At 34.5% G+C, this 19,583-nt stretch overlaps 1 protein-coding gene across 9 annotated transcripts in view; it reads right to left on the reverse strand.

Moving 5' to 3' along the window:
* Nucleotides 1-5,534: 5,534 nt before the first annotated feature.
* LOC126849663 (glutamate receptor 1) overlaps nucleotides 5,535-19,583 on the reverse strand; it is a 215,976-nt gene continuing 201,927 nt past the window's right edge. For 7 of the 9 annotated variants that reach the window (XM_050591707.1, XM_050591710.1, XM_050591708.1 and 4 more), the window contains 5 exons: nucleotides 16,689-16,887; nucleotides 16,320-16,564; nucleotides 14,086-14,332; nucleotides 13,728-13,802; nucleotides 5,535-10,438 (listed from right to left, as the gene is read on the reverse strand). In XM_050591707.1, the coding sequence (XP_050447664.1) occupies nucleotides 10,364-10,438; nucleotides 13,728-13,802; nucleotides 14,086-14,332; nucleotides 16,320-16,564; nucleotides 16,689-16,887 (841 nt within the window). In that variant the 3' untranslated portion in view covers nucleotides 5,535-10,363. Of the gene's footprint in view, nucleotides 10,439-12,073; nucleotides 12,134-12,619; nucleotides 12,675-13,727; nucleotides 13,803-14,085; nucleotides 14,333-16,319; nucleotides 16,565-16,688; nucleotides 16,888-19,583 lie in introns of all 9 variants that reach the window. The other 2 variants (XR_007687423.1, XM_050591706.1) reach the window with 2 other exon arrangements.

Below are 19,583 nucleotides of genomic sequence, written 5' to 3' on the forward strand. Positions count from 1 at the left end.
TGTCAAATACGCAGCCATGACAGATTTTTATTAATATGAAGTAATATATAGCGTAATATTGAAATAATCAATCAGCATTGAGGAAAAGAAGCAACAATACTTGCGAGCATCGATTTAACATGTTTTTTTTAAGAGTGGAAAATGAATAGGTCACTCATTTATCAATTGCGATTACGCAGTCAATGCATTTATATTCTATTTTTGTACCAAAGCGTCATGTTCTATTGCGCCGATATTAAATTTTGCCGCACAATGTGAGGTGAGGTGGATTGCGAGCCACGTCAAGTGCACGATCGCGCATCCCGCCGAAAATATATTTTCCGCTGCAACATCACTCCGTCGTACTATGAGGAGATGCAACGAGGTAATTGCCAATTACCTGTAATTAATTCAACATGGGCCATGATCAAGCGCCATGATCAAGCAGGACGTGAGTTTGTCCCTCTTTGACGATATTTCCGTCGTTCGCGATAAATTCCGACAATAACGTATTTAATAAATCTCTTTTACAAGTATATGAAGAAAATTATTGATAGCATCGCAATTAAAATTAAAAGTAAAAATTAAAGAAAATATATTATGCGGTATAAAAAAAAAAGAAATAAATAAATTTTAGAATCATCTCTCGACATTTCTTAAACAAAATTTAGTTGTCTGTAAAATAATATCATTACAAATATTACTATCATTATTGAATGCGTCTTCAAATATGTACTTTAGAGTTATAAAATGTTTGAAATTTTATATACATATCGAATGATAAAATCTTGTTACACTGGCGTATCAAAACAACTGGCATTTATCAAGCGATTGTTTGGCTAGAGAATTACTTTTTTACTTAGCAAAACTCGGCGCTTTTTGTTGTATTTTAATTCAGCATTTATGTCGCGCTTGTAATTGCGGGCAGACTGTGTCTCTCTTTCGCCTAACAATACGGCCGCTTTATTCAGCCGATAACGAATGATAATTCAATTACGACGTAACTGTTTCCCTATCCCCATCAGTTTCCGCTCTGTTCATCATCGCCTTTGCCTTTGTCCGCCATGAATAACTTGCTCTTCAACAAAGTAGATAGTTGGTCTCTTGAATTTTCCATTTGGTACTTTGCTTCTAATTGGTTTGGAGTATGAGTTTCGCGAACATTCGCGGAGTTCCAGACATATCTTTGTGCCTTAACCTGCCTTGATCGCCTTAACTTGTTCCTTAGCTTGTCCTTATTAAAAGCAATAATACGCCAGGCTCTCTTATAGCGCATATTAGGGATATTCTGCGCCATCAGGTACTTTGGTCGATACTTTAATTGCTTTCTCGGAACTTTCCACAGACACAGTACTTTTAATTTAATCCGACAAAGATCGCTCGCGAGGCAGGTAACGATAGTTTAATGCAAATCGAGACAGGGACCTATTGGAATGCATTATTCTTGTGCTATCTTCTCATATAATTCTTCTTCCGGTCTTTGCCGTAGACCCTCTCCTTTCTTTCTTTTTTTGCGCACTATGCATATTTTAATCCTCTTTTAGCTTATGTATTATTTTTTTAATTTTTTTCCTCCTTTATTCTTATTATTTTGTATCTCTGCCTGAGATCTGTCCTATCCATATTTTTTGTTTCTCTCTATCTAATTATACGTCACTAGCATTTTTTTTGTAGAAAATGTTCTAGAATTATCACTGCTTTCTCTTATTTGAGAAAAAAAATTTTTCTCTTTTTCTCTCTTGAATATATAAATTAATTTGTTTAATTAATTTGTTAAATTTTTTTGTTAATAATAAATTGTAATTTTACACCATTTCTTTTTATAATTACTTGATCATTGGTAATTTAGTTTCAAATTTAAACTCTTATCAGCTAAAGATAAAACTAATTGAATTAATATAATATAACGTTTTATATTAAGATTTTATCTGAAATTATTTTATATAAAATCTTTTAGTTTACCTTTTAGTTTATATAAAATTTTTTTAGTTTATTTATAACTTTGCTATTGATTATACAAAAATGTTGTTAAATTGACTCTAAGTTCTTTAATTATACAGCGCTACCAAGTTTGTCAATATTACGATTTTTCTTTATATAAATTTCTCTTTCTCTGTCTCTTTCTCTCTCTTTTTCTATATTTTATCTATACTCGAAGAAGACTCAGCAAAGAAGCAAGTCTCTTCTCTGTTTCCTCTGCTTTTCATTATCGAATGTGCGCTGAATGCAGATAGCTACACGTAGGTACGTACATATAAGTAGGTATCTCTGAAGAGTGGCCGGGTCGGGTTGGGCAGAATGGCAGCCATGTAAATAGGCCACCGGCATAATTTATACCCGTCACGGAGAGGAACGGGCGAACCGGCGAGCCTGTCGGGATCCAAAACTATCCGTGGAAAAGCTGCGCGTTATACGCGCGCTATGGGAGATCGCAGCTCTCATTCGCGTCCCGTTTTCCCTCCTCGGGCGCGCGTTAACGTTTCACCTCTTGAGATTCCATTACCTTATATACATCGGGATACGTCAACCGACGCATTTGAAACTCCTGTTTCTTACTCTTTGTACGGGGAATCGTAAAGATAGAATGACGAATGGTTTGAAGACGCATTCACAGTTCTCGTTCTACAATTTATTTTAAAATCAGATTTTATAAATTGTATATATTTTAAAAATTTGACAGAAAGAGAAGAAGGGAGCAACGTGAAGAAAAGTATTGCGTGGAAGTTTATTGATATAAGAGTGATATGAAATAGAATTATATATGCGCGGTTGCAAGATAAAGAAAAATCACACATTCTGTTTTAAACGAGAGAGTGGATCTCGGATGAATAAATGCAATGTAATCGTACTATATTTAAAATGTACAAAGTAAAAGCGATGAGAGTCTGTTTAAAAAGAAAAGAAACCTTTGACGGGAGATATCGACGAAGAGGTAAATGATAGCAAGCACATGGAAGGCTGGGTATCAGGGCGAGGCAACAAACGGGGCAGTAAGTCGCGGCCCGGCCCAGGGGTTGCAAACGAGAGGGCGCCCGCGGGTAGTTCGAGGGGGTTCGAGCAAGCCGTGACGTCACTAGGAGCGTCACGTCGCCACCCCTTCCACCCACGATCAATGACGCGACCTTGCGCTTCCCGCTTTAGCCCGCACCCCTTTGCCCGTCCGGCTAATTCCCTGCCATCCCCGTCGCCCGCGATTTCCCTTCCCCTCCATTCCTCCCTTGAGCTGAACAGAATACTGGTCCCAGTACTCAAAGGGGCGGCGGCTGTTTCTGCAACCTGGCAACCCTGTCTATATTTAGCATCCACACCATCTCGCACCCTCGTCACTTCGTGGCTCATCTCTTTCTCTCTCCGATTACCCTCCTGCCTGGTTGATTGTGGTCTCCCTCTCTCTCTTTATTTTCCCCTTTCTCTCACTCTATCTCTTTCTCTCCATCTGGCCTGTGTCTCATTGCCATTCCTTTCCCTCGGTGATATAAACAACGCAATTGCGCAAGCGCTGAATTTTCGTGCCGATGGTTCGAACAGCGTCTGATCAGCGCCGTCGACAAAGGAACACCGTGCCATCATGATCGCCCTGCTGTCAATATGGTGATGTTTGAATCGCTGTTTGAAGATGTTCGACGAAAATCGAGACAATTAATCGTCTTTAATTTAAGCGTCTTTGATAAGAAACTATGAGATGTCTTTCATTTTTGCAATGATAATTAAAATAAATGTGTTTTGAAGCATCTTTTCTATCACAGTTAAAGGAAAATATATGTATACAGAACTGTTTCAAAATTATCAAGACGTCACTCGTCCAATTGTTTGATGAAATTTTGCTGATATAATTACAAATAATATATTGTATACGTAATAAAGATTTAATGATTTTTTTTCCGGAAATAAATTTCTCATTTAAAGACAAAATTTCTTCTTTTTGTTGTGGCTAAGAACACATAAGTAAAGTATTTATTATATGTATGGTGAACAATTTATTAAAAAGATATACATATATTTCTATATTTTTTTTGCGTCTACATGACTTTTCTTATATAGGATAATTGATATATTTTATTATTCTGCAATATAAAAAAAAAAACAAGTACGGGGGCACGATAAATTATATACTAGAATGGTTTAAATTATCTCGATTGATGTTTATTGATGATCATATCATGTGGCACATATATAAAAATCTCGAAAGTCGACCTGACTCGCGATTGGTCCCTATCGATCGAGAGCCCGTTATTAGCATCTGAATGAGGCAGGAGCAAAATCAGTTTGAATCCGGTTCAACGATGAAACGGTGGGCTCATCGATCACTAGCCATTTGACTGAAATAATTCGAATGCAAATGCATTGAACCGACGACGTCGCCGGAATTTTTACTGCTTTTGGTCTCGCGAACTAAACCAAAGATCCGGCAAAGAAAATTAGCTAGGAAACGCGAAACGATATCTCTACCATATCCTTAGTCATAAAGAAGGATTTGATCGTTTCTGCCGAACTTCTTGAAACGCTTTTCAAAAATGAGGTCATCCGGTTAACAGACCAATGCGGCTGAATTTTATGTATTTGTGTAAAATATTTTACCCTTTGAATTCTAAAAAATAATGCTATTTACGTCATCATGTGGTAAAAAAAAATACCAATAAGGAACATGTATATATGAAAAAAAAACATATTTTATACAAATAAATCTTGATTTAAATAATCAATTTAAATTTTTACTTGTGTGTATTAAAATTGCGAAGAACTATAAATATCATTCATAACATGTCTTATGTGGAAAACAGCCAAATTTTAAAAAAGGATATTTCAATGACAGAAAAATATTTCACAATGATTTAATCTAGACAACAAGCAGTAGCAAAAATATGTAGGAATTTTTATCTTCTGAGTTTTTAAATTATTAGATACAGTGTAGCAATTGGCATTTAAAGTAATCTTAGTATGTAATCTCCATTTGTTCGTTCGTGAAATACTAACTTCTTGCGCGCGTTAAAAGTTGATGTTTTTGAAGTTCTGAAAGAAAAAGCGACATAAATATATTAGTGTAAGAAATTCAATTTTTATGAAATTGTTAGACTACCGCGATTCGCCGATAATAACAAAGTTACGTTCTCAGTATTCCTTCATGATGAAAAACGTAATTGCCGTCATGTAAGTTAATAAACTATGATGAATTGTATAAAGTGCAAAGCTGACTGCGAGACAAGGCTCCATATGATTAATGGCGAGTATGATAATGCATTATTTCGCAAGGCGCATTCTTGGTGTAGATGGTAGCAGAATTGCCTGACTTGCTAGAAAATGTCTTTTCATAAATTGCGATATAAAATAAAAATATGAATTATTTATTTTATAACTTAAATATAGCACAAATAAAAATTTCATCTATAATAAAAAAAAAATTAATTATTTTTAGAAAATTTAATTAAAGCTGTTTATTAATAAAAAAAAAAAAAAAAAAAAATTGGAAATATATAGCACTTATTTTTCGCTTTGAGGTAAGAGTAGACGAAGCAGGATAGATCGGGATTAGTTCGGCACATATATTACATGTTACATTTAAATAAACGATCCTGTATTGTGACAAATTTGATTGGTATACAATGGTTTACAAGGGAGTCGATCGTATCACGCCACGGGATGGCACAGGGGGATAACGAAGTATTGAATCGAAGGTACAAGCGTAAGTGGAATGCAGCGATGAATGAAAGCGCAAACTGGAAGACGCTATTTTTCTCTGTTCTCCCCCTCTCCTTTGCCGTTGAAATACTTATTCTCTTGCGCGATCTCGTTCCGTCTACGTGTCAACGCTGCGCTTGTCGATGCAAGAAATATGGTTTTTTTTTTTTTATGATTTTCTTGTTACGTGGATATATCTACAGACATTCTGCTCGACATAGAGTTCAATTCTTGTGTACTGGGGGCGTCTTGTCCCGAAGATATCATAGAGTCCGTTCTTGTAAATTGTATACTTCGACGAATATGGCAAGTGCGTCGAGCAAAATGAAATATTCGTTCAGTTTCGTCGCGACGTATAAAACTGGAGATTAATCGGTTGAGTATTGCGGAACGTCCCCGAATATTTCCTGCTCCCTGGGAAATCGGAGCAACACATAATCACACAATTACACATGTAAACGTAATCAAGTAGTTATACACAAAAATGCAAAACTCTCTGTCTCTGCACGTCTCCTCTGGATGATAATTTGGATAAACGTATACAAGTGTTTCTGCAATGATCATTAGCAGAACTGACGAAAACAGAACGATTTGCTTCGATCTACTATTCGATCGGACTATTTAGATCCAAATAAAATTCCGAACAAAATTAAAAATATTTGAGAACATCTAGAGCCATCCATTGAAGACGTGTATCGTCGAGTCTCCGGTGCAGGGATGAGGGAAATCCGGTGGGACACCCATTACATTGCATATTCGCGCACGGTTTGGCTCATCCATGCAACTCTACATTGTCGGATTTGTTACATTGCTTCGCGATTTTTTTTTTTTTTATCGTCGTGAGTTTGGAAATATAGAAAAAAGTGTCACGATAAACATTAACACGAGAAACGTTAACGATAACGGACGATCGGGACACGTCGATGCGATTGCACGGCGCGCCGACGGTTTTTCGATTATCTTAAATCACTCGCGCATACACGTTGGCGCGATTTAACTTGATTGCGCGATATACACTTGTTAGTTAATCACATTGGGCATTGGATATATTCTTGGGATGGTTTCTATTTTCGCTCGACGCTCGATTCCTTCTGAAAACTTCCACCTTGTAACATCATTATGCACGACGTTTATCATTATCCTTGCTTTTTTTTGAACGATTTAATATCCGATACGCATTATCTATCGCTTTATTAATCGGTGATAGATAACAATTATTCGTAATTTATCGTAATAAGAAAGTCTGACGATATGATAAATTGATCGCTTTTGACAGCCGCCACGAGTAAATCTTTTTTATGAAACGATATAATTTATTCCGCGATTGTATTTCGATTAACACGATTTTTTTTAATTCTTGCAATTGTTTTTGCACTGGATATATATTTAATTGATTATACAACAATTTTGAAATGAAATATCATGAATGTCAATGTACAAAATTTTTTAAACATACTTTATATCTTTTTTTTAAAATAAATTTTTAAATTATTATTTTACTGTTAAATCGTGTTTACGAATACATCAAACAGAATATGCCGCGTGTAAATAAACTTTCAATGATTGCAAGACGCAAAGTAAAATGATTTTGCGACAAATTGGCAATCCGGTGATATTTTGCGATATTTACACGGGAATTGAAAATGTGCATCGCGCGCCGTAAATCGAGCGCGTATTTGTATGGACGAAACGCACATCTCGAAAAAGGGAAAATCAGCTTTACACGTGGCGGGTCGTAATTTGGCTTCCGATTTCCCCCGCCGTCACGTCCGACACTGTGGCGAGCTAAATTGTGGTTATTTTTATATGCGACATGCGTCCCCGAGCATTTTAAAATTCAGCACGATTCTAATTATCGATTAAGCTTGTACCGTAAAAACGATGCTTCTACAAAGTCTGTTTGGCAGTTGCTTCATTTATTTCTTCGTTAAAATTTACGCGTCGATTTGTCGATGCTTCGCCGACGAATATATTGTCGAACGTGTATACAAGAATTATTCTGAAATACGATCAACGCGATTGTTTGTGTGAATTTGATCCTCTTGTATCTAATATCAAATTATTCGTATACGCGTACTGCGCCGTTGAAATAAACGATATCCCGTGTATGTGAAATATTTTAAATGTTAAATAATATTATTGTACATTCAGCACTCGAAATTAAAATATTTTAACATTACGATATCTATAACAATTTTTTGATTATAAGTGCTATATAAATAGTCATGAAAGTAAGTTGTACATGTCTCATAAACATATATAACAGCTGTTAGATTTGTCGATTAGTATTTTTTTTCCTCACGTTCATATCAGAGTTCTCTTCTCGCGTATTATACAAAATGGCACATTATTGTTTTGAAATAGCAATGAGCACCAAACTCTGATCGATAAAGTGTTAAAGACGGTTTACGTAATCACAATCTCTTTAAAAATGTACATATTTGCAGTGTGCCTGTCGTAGATAATGTAGCGTCGAACTATATGGGCGGGAGATATCGTCTCTTGGCACGAAACCAACATGATCGTAAACGTCGTTTCGCGAACCAGATCGCGACGATCGGTCGACGCACGGTAAGTTTCATCGCGAGACGCTTCTGTGAAGACAATAAGAAACGAGTGAAAAATGAGAAAAGCGGAATACTTGTATCCATCTATCGATCCAGATCGGCGCGATCTGACGCTGTTAGGTACTTATATAACGCGTTTACATGATTAAAATCCATACGTTCCACACGCATTCCATTATCATGACACTCGCACATTCGTTTTCTCAATAAACGTCTATAAGTATGTATATTTATATTTGCATTTATATTTATATATATATATATATATATATATATATATATTTATATATTTATATATTATATACTATATTTCTCGCTCTCGCGCAACACTCACGCATCGGTGCGATTGTACGCACCTGTCTCTCTCGGTTAAAAAACTCATGTGAGGCTCCGCCGTTTGCGGCGCCAGACTCCACTCTCGCGCATTGCACAAAATAGTTACCCCCTTATTACACATTAATCGGTAATCGTAATTTATATATAATAATTATTATAATAACTAGTAATAATAATAAGAATAATAGTTGCGTCGTCGTCACGATCGACAGTCTCTTTTGGCACGTGACGTTCTAATAATAAACTCGCGACGGCGGATCTTCATCCACCGAACGCGATCATTTTTATCTTCCACCCGCGAACGCCGTCTTATCTCATCGCGCGTTCTTTTTCGCTTGTTATATGGCAGTAAGTGTGTAGTTCAAGTTGCTGGTTGCACATGCACCTATCCCAGGACCATCATTATACTATCTATCGCAATCGTGGCGACTTCATCGTCGCCGATGGTGGATTCGTTTTCTTCGTTTGTATTTTTTATTTTTATTTGATTCGCTCGTGGATATTTACAATGTACAAAGGATTCGGTCGCGACAGGAATTTTCGTTTCCCATTCGTATCGCCGCTGCAGATCAGCTTTAATCGAAGCTTGGAAAATAATTTAATTATATTATATCCTCGAGCGACGAAAAATTTCGCCGATTTATGAGGATGTGGCTGCCCATTCTTCAAATCTGAATCTCACGTTTCAATATATTTTTTTTTATATTGATTTATTTGATTTTTTCTTTTTGGTAAATATTAAAAATCTCAATATTAGTTTGTAATAAAAAATGTGATAATAATACTAATTTTTATAAAATAGTACAATATATTGTATAAAATTTGAATTTGGAATGTGTGTTGTCATATTTGTAAAAAATTTTTGGCTTTTTTGTGATCGGCCAATGCTCTATTTTCCGTGGATGAAAAGATTCGTAGATAATTTTTTGAATTAGATATATATGTTTCAAAGCGCGTAAAAAAAAACAATAGTCGCCGATGATAATGTTTATAACTTTCGATACGATTTACTTTACATGTCGATCCTGCCGTCAGTCATTAATAATCCGAAATCTCGAGTAATGCAATGCTGGTTTTTCGCAATTCGAACATGCCGATAATCCAATTATCATCTGCATAATTCTGTATTAAAATAATCGCATTCCAATATTTATTAGAGGAACTAGTGTCTCTTAATTTCTCTCCAAGTCGTTTAAATATAACGCATCATCCATGAGGATGGCTACAGGATCATTCGGTATTGCGTTAAAAATGTTACAGCACAGAGAGGCAATTTTTTCGTTTTTCCATTTCTTAGAATCATACAAAATCTTATAATTATTGCTCTATAAAAATATCAGTGTTTCCATGTTCCAATTGCTTCATTATTCGAGTTTGGATTATTCTGAAAAATTTTCGGGCAAAATTGCGGGAGGAAAGCTACCTCGAGTCGCGTTCGAACATCTCAGCACAGCGATATTTCAACAACTAAAATCATCATAACGGGAAGACGCCGATCGTTGCTTTTGTTCGTTTCGGCATTTACGTGATGTATTCCGGCTTGTCGTTGAGGCCGGACCAGTGTCGCGGCGACGCCGGCGTCCAGGGTACCGCTACATCGAGCGCCGCGATACTGAGCTTTCGTTGAAAGATGTACTTGGGGCTCTTTTTTTTCGGACTCTTCGGTGGCGATTCCGCGAAGGTCACGCTCCTCCGTGGTCTCCTGGGCGGCGGGGGTGGCGGCGGGGGTGCCACCAGCGGTGGCGGCGGGGGTGTGGGCAGCGAATTAGCAGGCGATCCGTCGTTCGGGCTCTCCAGGTAATGATTTACACCTGGGTATGTGTATTGCTGTGTACCTGGTCGCCCTCGGTATTCCCAATCGCGTTTGCTGGAGCGTAGTACTGGAAATTTTAATGTCGATGATTAGATAATATTAGGCTCGTTTGAGCTAATACCCTATCGCAGTTTCTCGATTATCACTGAAGACCGGCTATGTGGATTATATTTCGAATTAAGATAACAAACAGAGATATAACTTTTTTTTTAAATACTGTCTCATTTTTTATTTTTACGTATTCGATTTCTTGTGTAAAAATTCTTTTTTCTAAACATAAAATTTGAGTGCATTGGTTACTTTTTTCAATTTTTTTGAATAACAACTAACGTTAATGTTATTTTAAATTAAGAATCTTAATTAATGTAAATATTGACAGTTTTAATAACCGGTCATGTTTGAATAATCTGGAAACTGAACTATATGCGATGGTATACTAGCCCAGACATACACATTGACAAAAGGCGATAAGAATTTTATGAATGTGACAAATTTTTTGGTGGTGATTCATGACAAAAATTATATGTAAAATTGCAACATTATATAGATGTGTGACTTTTCTATCGTGAGTGAGATCTATTATTCTACATTTTTCCTTTTTCAATTTAGATTTTACAACGTATGACTTAATGTCATTAGCTACTATGCATCTCTAATTCAGTAGATAGGTGTGCGGATATTTTATTCTTGTTTGCGATAGCAGTTACTGTGCCATTGATGTAAACTCGGGGTTTATCCACACAATCTTTCGTTTTAATTTTTTTTTTAAATAAATACCGGATAAAATTGAAAGCATATAACAAGTTATAGCAACGAGATTATGAGATATTGTAAGCGTCACATGACGGAGATATCTATGCATAAACAAGTTTTTTTTTTGTCTTGTTTCGCGGATGGATGATCGAATACATATGCACGTAAAACAAAGAGATAATAAAGTGACCCCGAATTCACGCTATTTATTTGTCGCTCGTCTATAAGTTTTGCATAATGAATTTTAAAAAATGCTATGTGCCGTGTGTTTGCTGTGATTTATTTGAGAAATTTAATCATGTCATGTCAAACGAACGCGAGTGATTCTAAGAGAAAAATCGGAATCTTGATAAAGAAAGTACCAAGCGAGTAAGCGTGGAGAAAAATTTGGGATAAACAATGCGAGTTTGACAGTACGCGTAAGATAGTCGACTGACGTATAAACGAAGATTTTACAGTCATATCTAAAATAGTACTATAGTAACATTTATACTGATGCTATTGATAAAATATTAAACTTTATGATCAACTTTATCAATCTTCCTCGAGACATACTTTGTGTTTTCTGAGTTTTATTTTTAACGAGTCATTAGATATATGGATGCACTAATTTGTAACATCTGTTAATGAATATTTATATAATGAAAGTTTATATCGTTTATTAAAAATATTTTAAAGATTATATTTACGGAAGATTGTTAAAATTGGAAAACAAACTTTAATATTAAGCAGCTGCGAGAAATTTGAGAGAAAAGCAGCTTTTTAGCACAGGTATATATATTCAACTAGATACTATTCAACTTTGAAAGAGGAAACGCAAAGGATACACCGTGCAGACATATCCACACACTGACGTAGCAATTGTAGGGAGGTAAAAAAAAAAAATCTGAGATCTTCAAAAAATTTCCTGCGGAGCTCTTGATGCACCATGGTCCCTTCAGTGTCATACCTTCGGCGCGAACGTAGTCAAAGTTGGTACCTCCGCTGCCAGTACTCGTTTCTTCCCGCGCTGTGAAAGGAATCAGTGTTACAAATGATAGGAAACTCTGTGAAGATCTCAAGATTTTTTTTAAGTCCCTATTTAGTCTCTGTTTCTTTTTCTTTATGTGTACATATTTAAGCAAACTCGTATAAGAGCTAGTAGTATTAATAAGTCTAATAAATATTCTTATTGCACGATATAAATTCAATATGTATTAATAAAAATTATTTATGGTATTTTTCAAGACTAATTACTAATTTAAAATAATTTACAACGAAAAATTTATATATATATATATATATATGTGTGTATAACGAACATCGAGTTATCCCTCAAAAGACGGATAACATTTCAGGATTTGTAATGGTGGTGTGATTTAAGCCAAGCCGCGACTATATCATGCAAAAGCTCCCGACGCAGAAAGCGAAAGAGAAAGTGAGAAGAGAACAATAGAGTTAGGAGAAAAAGCAAAATGTACAAAATGGGATTAAAATTAAGGGCGAGAGTACTCACATATGGTCCCGGGAAAGGCGCATGCATCCTCCGTCTAACTCTGCAGTCCGTACCACTAGAGAGACAAAAACCCAAAGTAGAACGAAACGCAAACGAGCAAATTTTTACGCCCCCCCCGCCCTCTCCCACCCTCCTCCGTACGTCCACCGAGTAGAAGAGAGAAACAGAAAAGAGCGCAATACATCCAGCCAGCCGCACATCGCACGCACGTACGCATACATATGTAGGTAATATATATATATATATATATATATGTATAATACATATATATGTAAAATATATGTATGTCAATATATATATATGTATCGATAGGTCACTCAGTCCTCCGGTCAATTGGTCTCTTCGACACTGAGGCTGAAACTCTAGGACATTAAATGTAACCAGCTCGAGTCCGGCGTAACTAAACGACAGTGTGTGTCAAACGTTTACGCTGCTAACTGCATGCCAAGCGTACTCTATGTCGTTCATCTATATGTATAAATATAATGTATTAGTTTCGTACATGTTTATATGCGTATGTATAATGTACGATGCTCTTGTTGCGAATGTATGTTTTATGATATACATCGATACCTTTGGTTCGAGATCGAAGTAATTGCGCGACGAGACGCACCGCCGATCGAGAGCTCTATGTGCATCGGGGTATCTTTCTTCCTCTTACAGAATTAATGCAGTAATTAAAGAAGGAATTCAATAATTAATATGTAATTTAATAGAAATATATTTGTATCTGTTTGTATCGCAGCGATAATATGCAGCTAATTATGACGATAGTTTGTTTCATGCTAATTACATGTTTGCATGATATATTGAATCAACTATGCGTATAATTTTGTTATTATTATGAATCGCAGCAAGCGCAATATCTGCTATATTTAATTTTCCGAGCAGTTTGATACGCGCATGTAATATTAAGCAAACGTTTGAGCGCAGCACGAAGCAAATATCGTTATAAATATTATTTACTTGGCTTAATATAATATTGTGTTATTTTCCTTGGATCGGCGGAACGTTTAGTCGAAGCGTCTCTTGCCAAACAATCTCTACTGATACCGTATGCGAATATGCATATGCGAACATAATAAAAAATTTGATTGTTATTACTTACCCGTCCATTGTCGAAATCGCGACCACCACCAATGGTTAGTCGTGCTTTCGCCTTCATCGCATCTGACAGTGGTATCTAAAAAAAAATGACATTTCATGTAAATAATATATAATTTTTCTCGTTATAAGAATTTTGCAATTTTATAATTATTCAATGAAATTGGCATCTAAATTTTATAAATAATACAGTCAAAATTATAACTATATACCCTTTTCTAAAAGAAAATATTTTGTCGCGTTACAAAAAATTATTATTTAATTTAATAACTTAATTTGTCCGAGTTTACTTTGTTTTATGATAAAGTATATAACAGGAGTGTATAAAATTATGTCCCTTACATTTCACGATATCTCATTACCTTCGCTCTTGTCGCTTCTGTGTGCGACTTGTAGCAGAATTCCAAGAGAGCTACCGCAAGCGCCAGAAGGAGACCACCGATGAGAATATAAAATATTCCCGCTACGTTGCTCAGCGATAATTCGTTTTTGGTAACGTCTGGCTTATCACCATGCCTGCATTCTGTCCTTTCGTACCACCATCGTTCGACTAGCTTTGCCAGTTCTCCATTTTCTTTCAGTGACAGCACCGCCAAGTTTATGGGATCCCTGTCACCAGTTTATGAAATCATATTACATGAAAATCATCACATGAAAATATCATCAAATATATGCTACACGAGTTGCAGAAAAAATGTGATCTATAAAAATGTGTTATTTTTACAATAAAATTTCCTATCAGGTATGTTTGCGATATCAAAGTACGATCTAATTATGTGCAAATAAGTAATCGAAGAACATTGGAATATTAATGGCAATGCGTCTAACGAGATTTCTTTGAAAAAAGTTAGAGAAAACTTTCTTCAATTATAAGGTTTTCGAGGAATATCGGTTTTATAAAGTTTTTGCTCCAATCTGCGAGAAGAAGTAGAACAACGTAGGCGTTTGGAAAATAAGGGTAAAATGAAGCCACATTGCATTATCTGTCGATATGTGTATAGACATAATAAAGCTGCTGTTTGCGCACTGCCTCCAATTACCTATTCACTGTTGCTTCAACGATCCAAAGACGCGGCGCGTGAGCCGCGGGGGCGAGATCGAAACGTTACATGAAACGTCAAGGGTCGCGCGGTTAAAAAATCAATAACATGCAAATTTGCGCATATTACCGTCGCAACGGTACGTTTATTTTAGTCACATTATAAAAATTAAAATAATAAATATTTATTTATATATTTTTATAGTTTATTTAATTACAGAAAATTGAATTATAAAAATATGATTAGAGTTACTACGTAAATTTTATTCCTGCACTTGTAAAGTTTCAAAAGATTAACATTTACTGAATTCCATTGTGTAACTTTATGATTTTTTTTTCTTTTTAAATCGCAAGGAAAAATAATTTTGACCATGTTAAAACGATATTTCTAAATTATGTTATTAAATATATGTTATATAATATTAAATATATATATATATATATATATATATATATATATATATATATATTTATTTTGATTATTTTACGTTTATTAATTTTATAATTTATTAGTTAACAATTATTGACTTTTAAAATAAGATCTCAAAATATAAAATTCTCTTGACTTTCTTATTTTTGGATACATATATATATATATATACATATATATATATATATATATATATATATATATATATATATATATGTATCCAAAAAATAAGAAAGTCAAGAGAATTTTATATTTTGAGATCTTATTTTAAAAGTCAATAATTGTTAACTAATAAATTATAAAATTAATAAAACGTAAAATAATCAAAATAAAATTCACATTATTATTTCAGTGAAAAGATTAACTAAAAAAAAAAAAAAAATTACTGTGGGACTAGTTTTGCTTGGAAAAATATAAAGTCGATAAATGTAAAATGAAAGAGCAAACGCATCTGGTTTGTACAGAAAGGATTGGGTTGTATTAACACGAAACATGATATGGCAAACGTGTTCCTTAACGGTTAATGGCATGGAAAAGAGAGTACGAGTTTTTCTATGCTAATTGCGCGTAATGATGTGCGATAACATTCCGAACACGGCGGAACGGGGAGCAAAAAACTTTGAAAGAGACAAAGGCAAAGTGTTCGCATGAAAGAGTAATAAAGAGAGTGAGAGAGAAAAATGTACTAGAGGATCTTTGTTTCATCATGACGACTACAAAACCACGTTAATTACCTACTCTCTCTCTCTCTCTCTCTCTCTCTTGTTTGTTCGACGAAAATATATCAAGTGTCTTCTCTGCCATCGTCGTCTGACGAGAAGCGGCAAGTAATTGTTAACGCGGGTGTAAAATTATTTCGACATTTCAAACTATTAATTCATACAAATTCAACGAGTAGCTTATCATGATAAAATATTGATCACGATATACAGAGAAAGATATACACAAAAAGGAAAAAAAAAATGCATTTATAACAATTATTATTAATTGAAATTGTAATTAAAATTTTCTTTCTTGTTTTCTTTTTGAGCTTCATGATATTTTAATAATTAAAATTTAAAAGAATGGAAATATAACTTTTATTTGTTAGTATTATGTGAGGCTTCAATTATATGCGACTACTTTACCTGAGAGGGGATCCTAACGGTGTCGCGACACCAAATCCCTTCGCATCGAGATTTCTTCCGACCTTCATTGTATCGCAGGGCTCCCTCTCGTTGATGTAGTCATTCATCGGGCTTTCAATTAAAAATGCGTATTTACCCTTACTCGTTCTCACTCTTCGTACTCCCTCCTCGTGCGATCTTACGAATACATGCTTCCGCGAGCTCATAAACTCCCACATCTTGCTATAGAGACCGATCTGAGATTTCTATAGACAAATGAGGAAAACGTGAAATGAATGTCAGTCCGATTGCTAAATGCGCATTAAAATTTAATAAACGCTCGTGATATAGAATTACGTATGAGATTAGACATTGTTCGTAAATACTCACTCGAAAAAAATCCATCGTAGCGCCATGAGCGAGAGTGCCATACTGGATCTCCGTTTGCGCCGCTAAATCCTCGGGTGAGTTAATTGGCGTGACCATTCTCTCGATGGTTAAAAATGCAGCGAGATTTGCGGTGTAGGAGCATATTAAAATCAGAGTGAAAAACCACCAGACGCTGCCGGCTATGCGGCCAGATATGGATCTGTTGATTAAATTATTCGGAGATTACAATTTTAGTTTTAGAACAACTAGATAACAAGCGGGTATAGTAAACATATAACATACATGTATGTGTATAATATACAGAATGATATATAAAGACTTCAATATTTAGTAAAGTTCCTACATTAAATCCCTTCTTTCGCAATGCGTGTGTATCATGATGCTAAGTTAAAATTAAATAAAAAAAAAATTACATTTATGATATTTTTTCTGTCACGTATCTTCTAATAGCTACAATCAAAATCATAGACAAGATACTCGCAAATCAAAAATTCGATGGAGATCCTTAATTATGTCTGCTCATACCGGCTTAAGTCGGATCTGCGAAAGGTGAGCATCAAGAGCGGGCGAGAGAGTGACCGAAAGAGAAGAGAACGAGAAACATAGGGAAGGAGGGCAGGAGGAATGGTTGGTGGCCACTTGCGCGGGTTCCACGAAATTTACAATTCATATCGCCACCATGCGAATATTTAAACCATTAATCAAGAGAGCTAGTAGGATGGGGTGGTGCGCTGGATACAGCCAAATGTAAATTAATTGAGACCCAGTTTCGGAGTGAGCACGCGGTCTGCTTCGCGTAAACGACAAAACGCGCGCGTTCACTTTTGTCGCGATTCCATAGAAATGTATACAGTTTTGTGAAACAGTGTTTCCCAACCTGAGAGTTTCATGTTATGTTAGAATGTCATAGCGCCAATATTATCAGAATAATTAAAAAAAAAAAAAAATAGAAATTAACATACTATTATTTCGTTTAGAATTTAACTGAAGTAGAAATAAATGATAATTTAATATTATTTGTTTTGCTTTTAAATAAGTGACAAGTTATTATATTCTTATCTTAGCTATTCATATATATACATATATATTACCCAAATTATTTAAAAAATGTAAAAAGAGTAGAAAGCAAGTAATGGAACATTATTCAAGAAAAAAAACATTTAAATTTTAATAAAAAGTGCAAACATACATTTACAAAACTAACAAATATATTATGTATATCAATTGCGTGTATAATTAGATACTTGAAGAAAAATGTGATGAATTTTAGTATGCGCAATGTACTCTAAAGCACAATATAGCACTGGCTCGTGAATGTTCTATTCATGCTGGACTTTCCTATTCAATTAGAATGTTTTGAATATGCGAGCAAATTATGCTTTGTTTATAGATGTGACACTTGTCCATAGCCTGAAGTGTTTGCTCGAAATCATTATCTAACCTGCAGCGTTATATGCCAAGAAATATATAGTTAGGACGAAGAGAAATATATAGTAGAAGATGTTTCGAAGTAACGCTAACTATATATCTCTAAAAACAGTAACCTATATGTATCAAGAATTGTCATAAGAATGAAAAAATTCAAGAAAATTATTAAACATACATACATTATCTCAGAACATATAAGTCTCAACAGATACATTGAAGGATAGTTAATTTAAAAATGTAAAATATTTCAAGCATAAAACAGCCAAAAGAAATCTTTCTCTTTGGTTCTTTAATATACCCAACTTTCACAAAGACCATCTCCATAATTTATAACTCCTTAATTAAAAGAGAGAAGAATTGTCCTATCTTACTATTTCTTACTTGATTTATTTGTTGTCAACTCTTTGACATATTATATTTTTGTTTCCTTTTTAATTTATAAAAAAATATTTTGTGAACTTTTCTCAAAACTCATTTGAGTGATGATTATTTATCGGTTTATTGATATCGCTGATATTACGATATTATGATATCGATTGAATATTTCTTTAAAAGCGCGCGCGGATCGACGTATAACTTTATAAAATTAAATCTGATACAATATATATGGAAAAAGATTATCGCGTGAAGTAAAGCATGTGAAATAAAGCTTGCTTACAAAACATTGAAGAATGTGCAAATAAATACGTAGTCGATACATGTGTCTGGCATTTTTGCACGTATACTTTATTCAAATAAGTCTGTTTTCGCGTGGCCATAATCGATTATGAAGCAGGTCTAAATTACACTGTCTCGCGATAAGACAATTTTATTGCGACTGCGTTCTAATTTTTTTTTCTACAAATTGCATACACAAATTTAATTGGTATGTATATATATACAATTTAAATTATAATTACTTAGAAATACTCTAATCTAAGCAACTTATGTTTGCTCGAGTGCTTTTTATCATCAGGAACATATTTATAGAAGCATATTTGATTGTACTACATCGTTGACGAATATACAGTAATTCGTTGCTTGAGCACATTTATAGCATGAGTGAAGTAGTACACGAGATAAGAGCGATTGAAATGTTTACTAACGAGAGTATAATGATGGTGATAACGCGTATAGGGAGATTAATATACAGGTATACTACTGCGGGCACAAAAGAGATCAAATAATATGTGATTTATATATTCGTTACAATTACATATGTGTGCTTTTAGAAGAACGAATGTGTAACAGGTCAACAGCAATAAAAGATTTTTAACTCGAGATATGTACACATACAGGATGTCCTAGAAAAATCTTATTTTTAATTTAATAATAAATACTATGACAAATTTGCGCGATAATTTTTTTTTTTTCATATTTGCATATAACACATGAGATAAAATAATCGATCTGCAAAGCTTAAATAATTTATTAAGATTGTTAATTTAGCCATATTTAACATGAAATATTGTAAAAGCCTTTTTTAAG

This window comes from Cataglyphis hispanica, chromosome 5, assembly GCF_021464435.1.
Source record: "Cataglyphis hispanica isolate Lineage 1 chromosome 5, ULB_Chis1_1.0, whole genome shotgun sequence".
Taxonomy (NCBI): Eukaryota; Metazoa; Arthropoda; class Insecta; order Hymenoptera; family Formicidae; genus Cataglyphis; species Cataglyphis hispanica.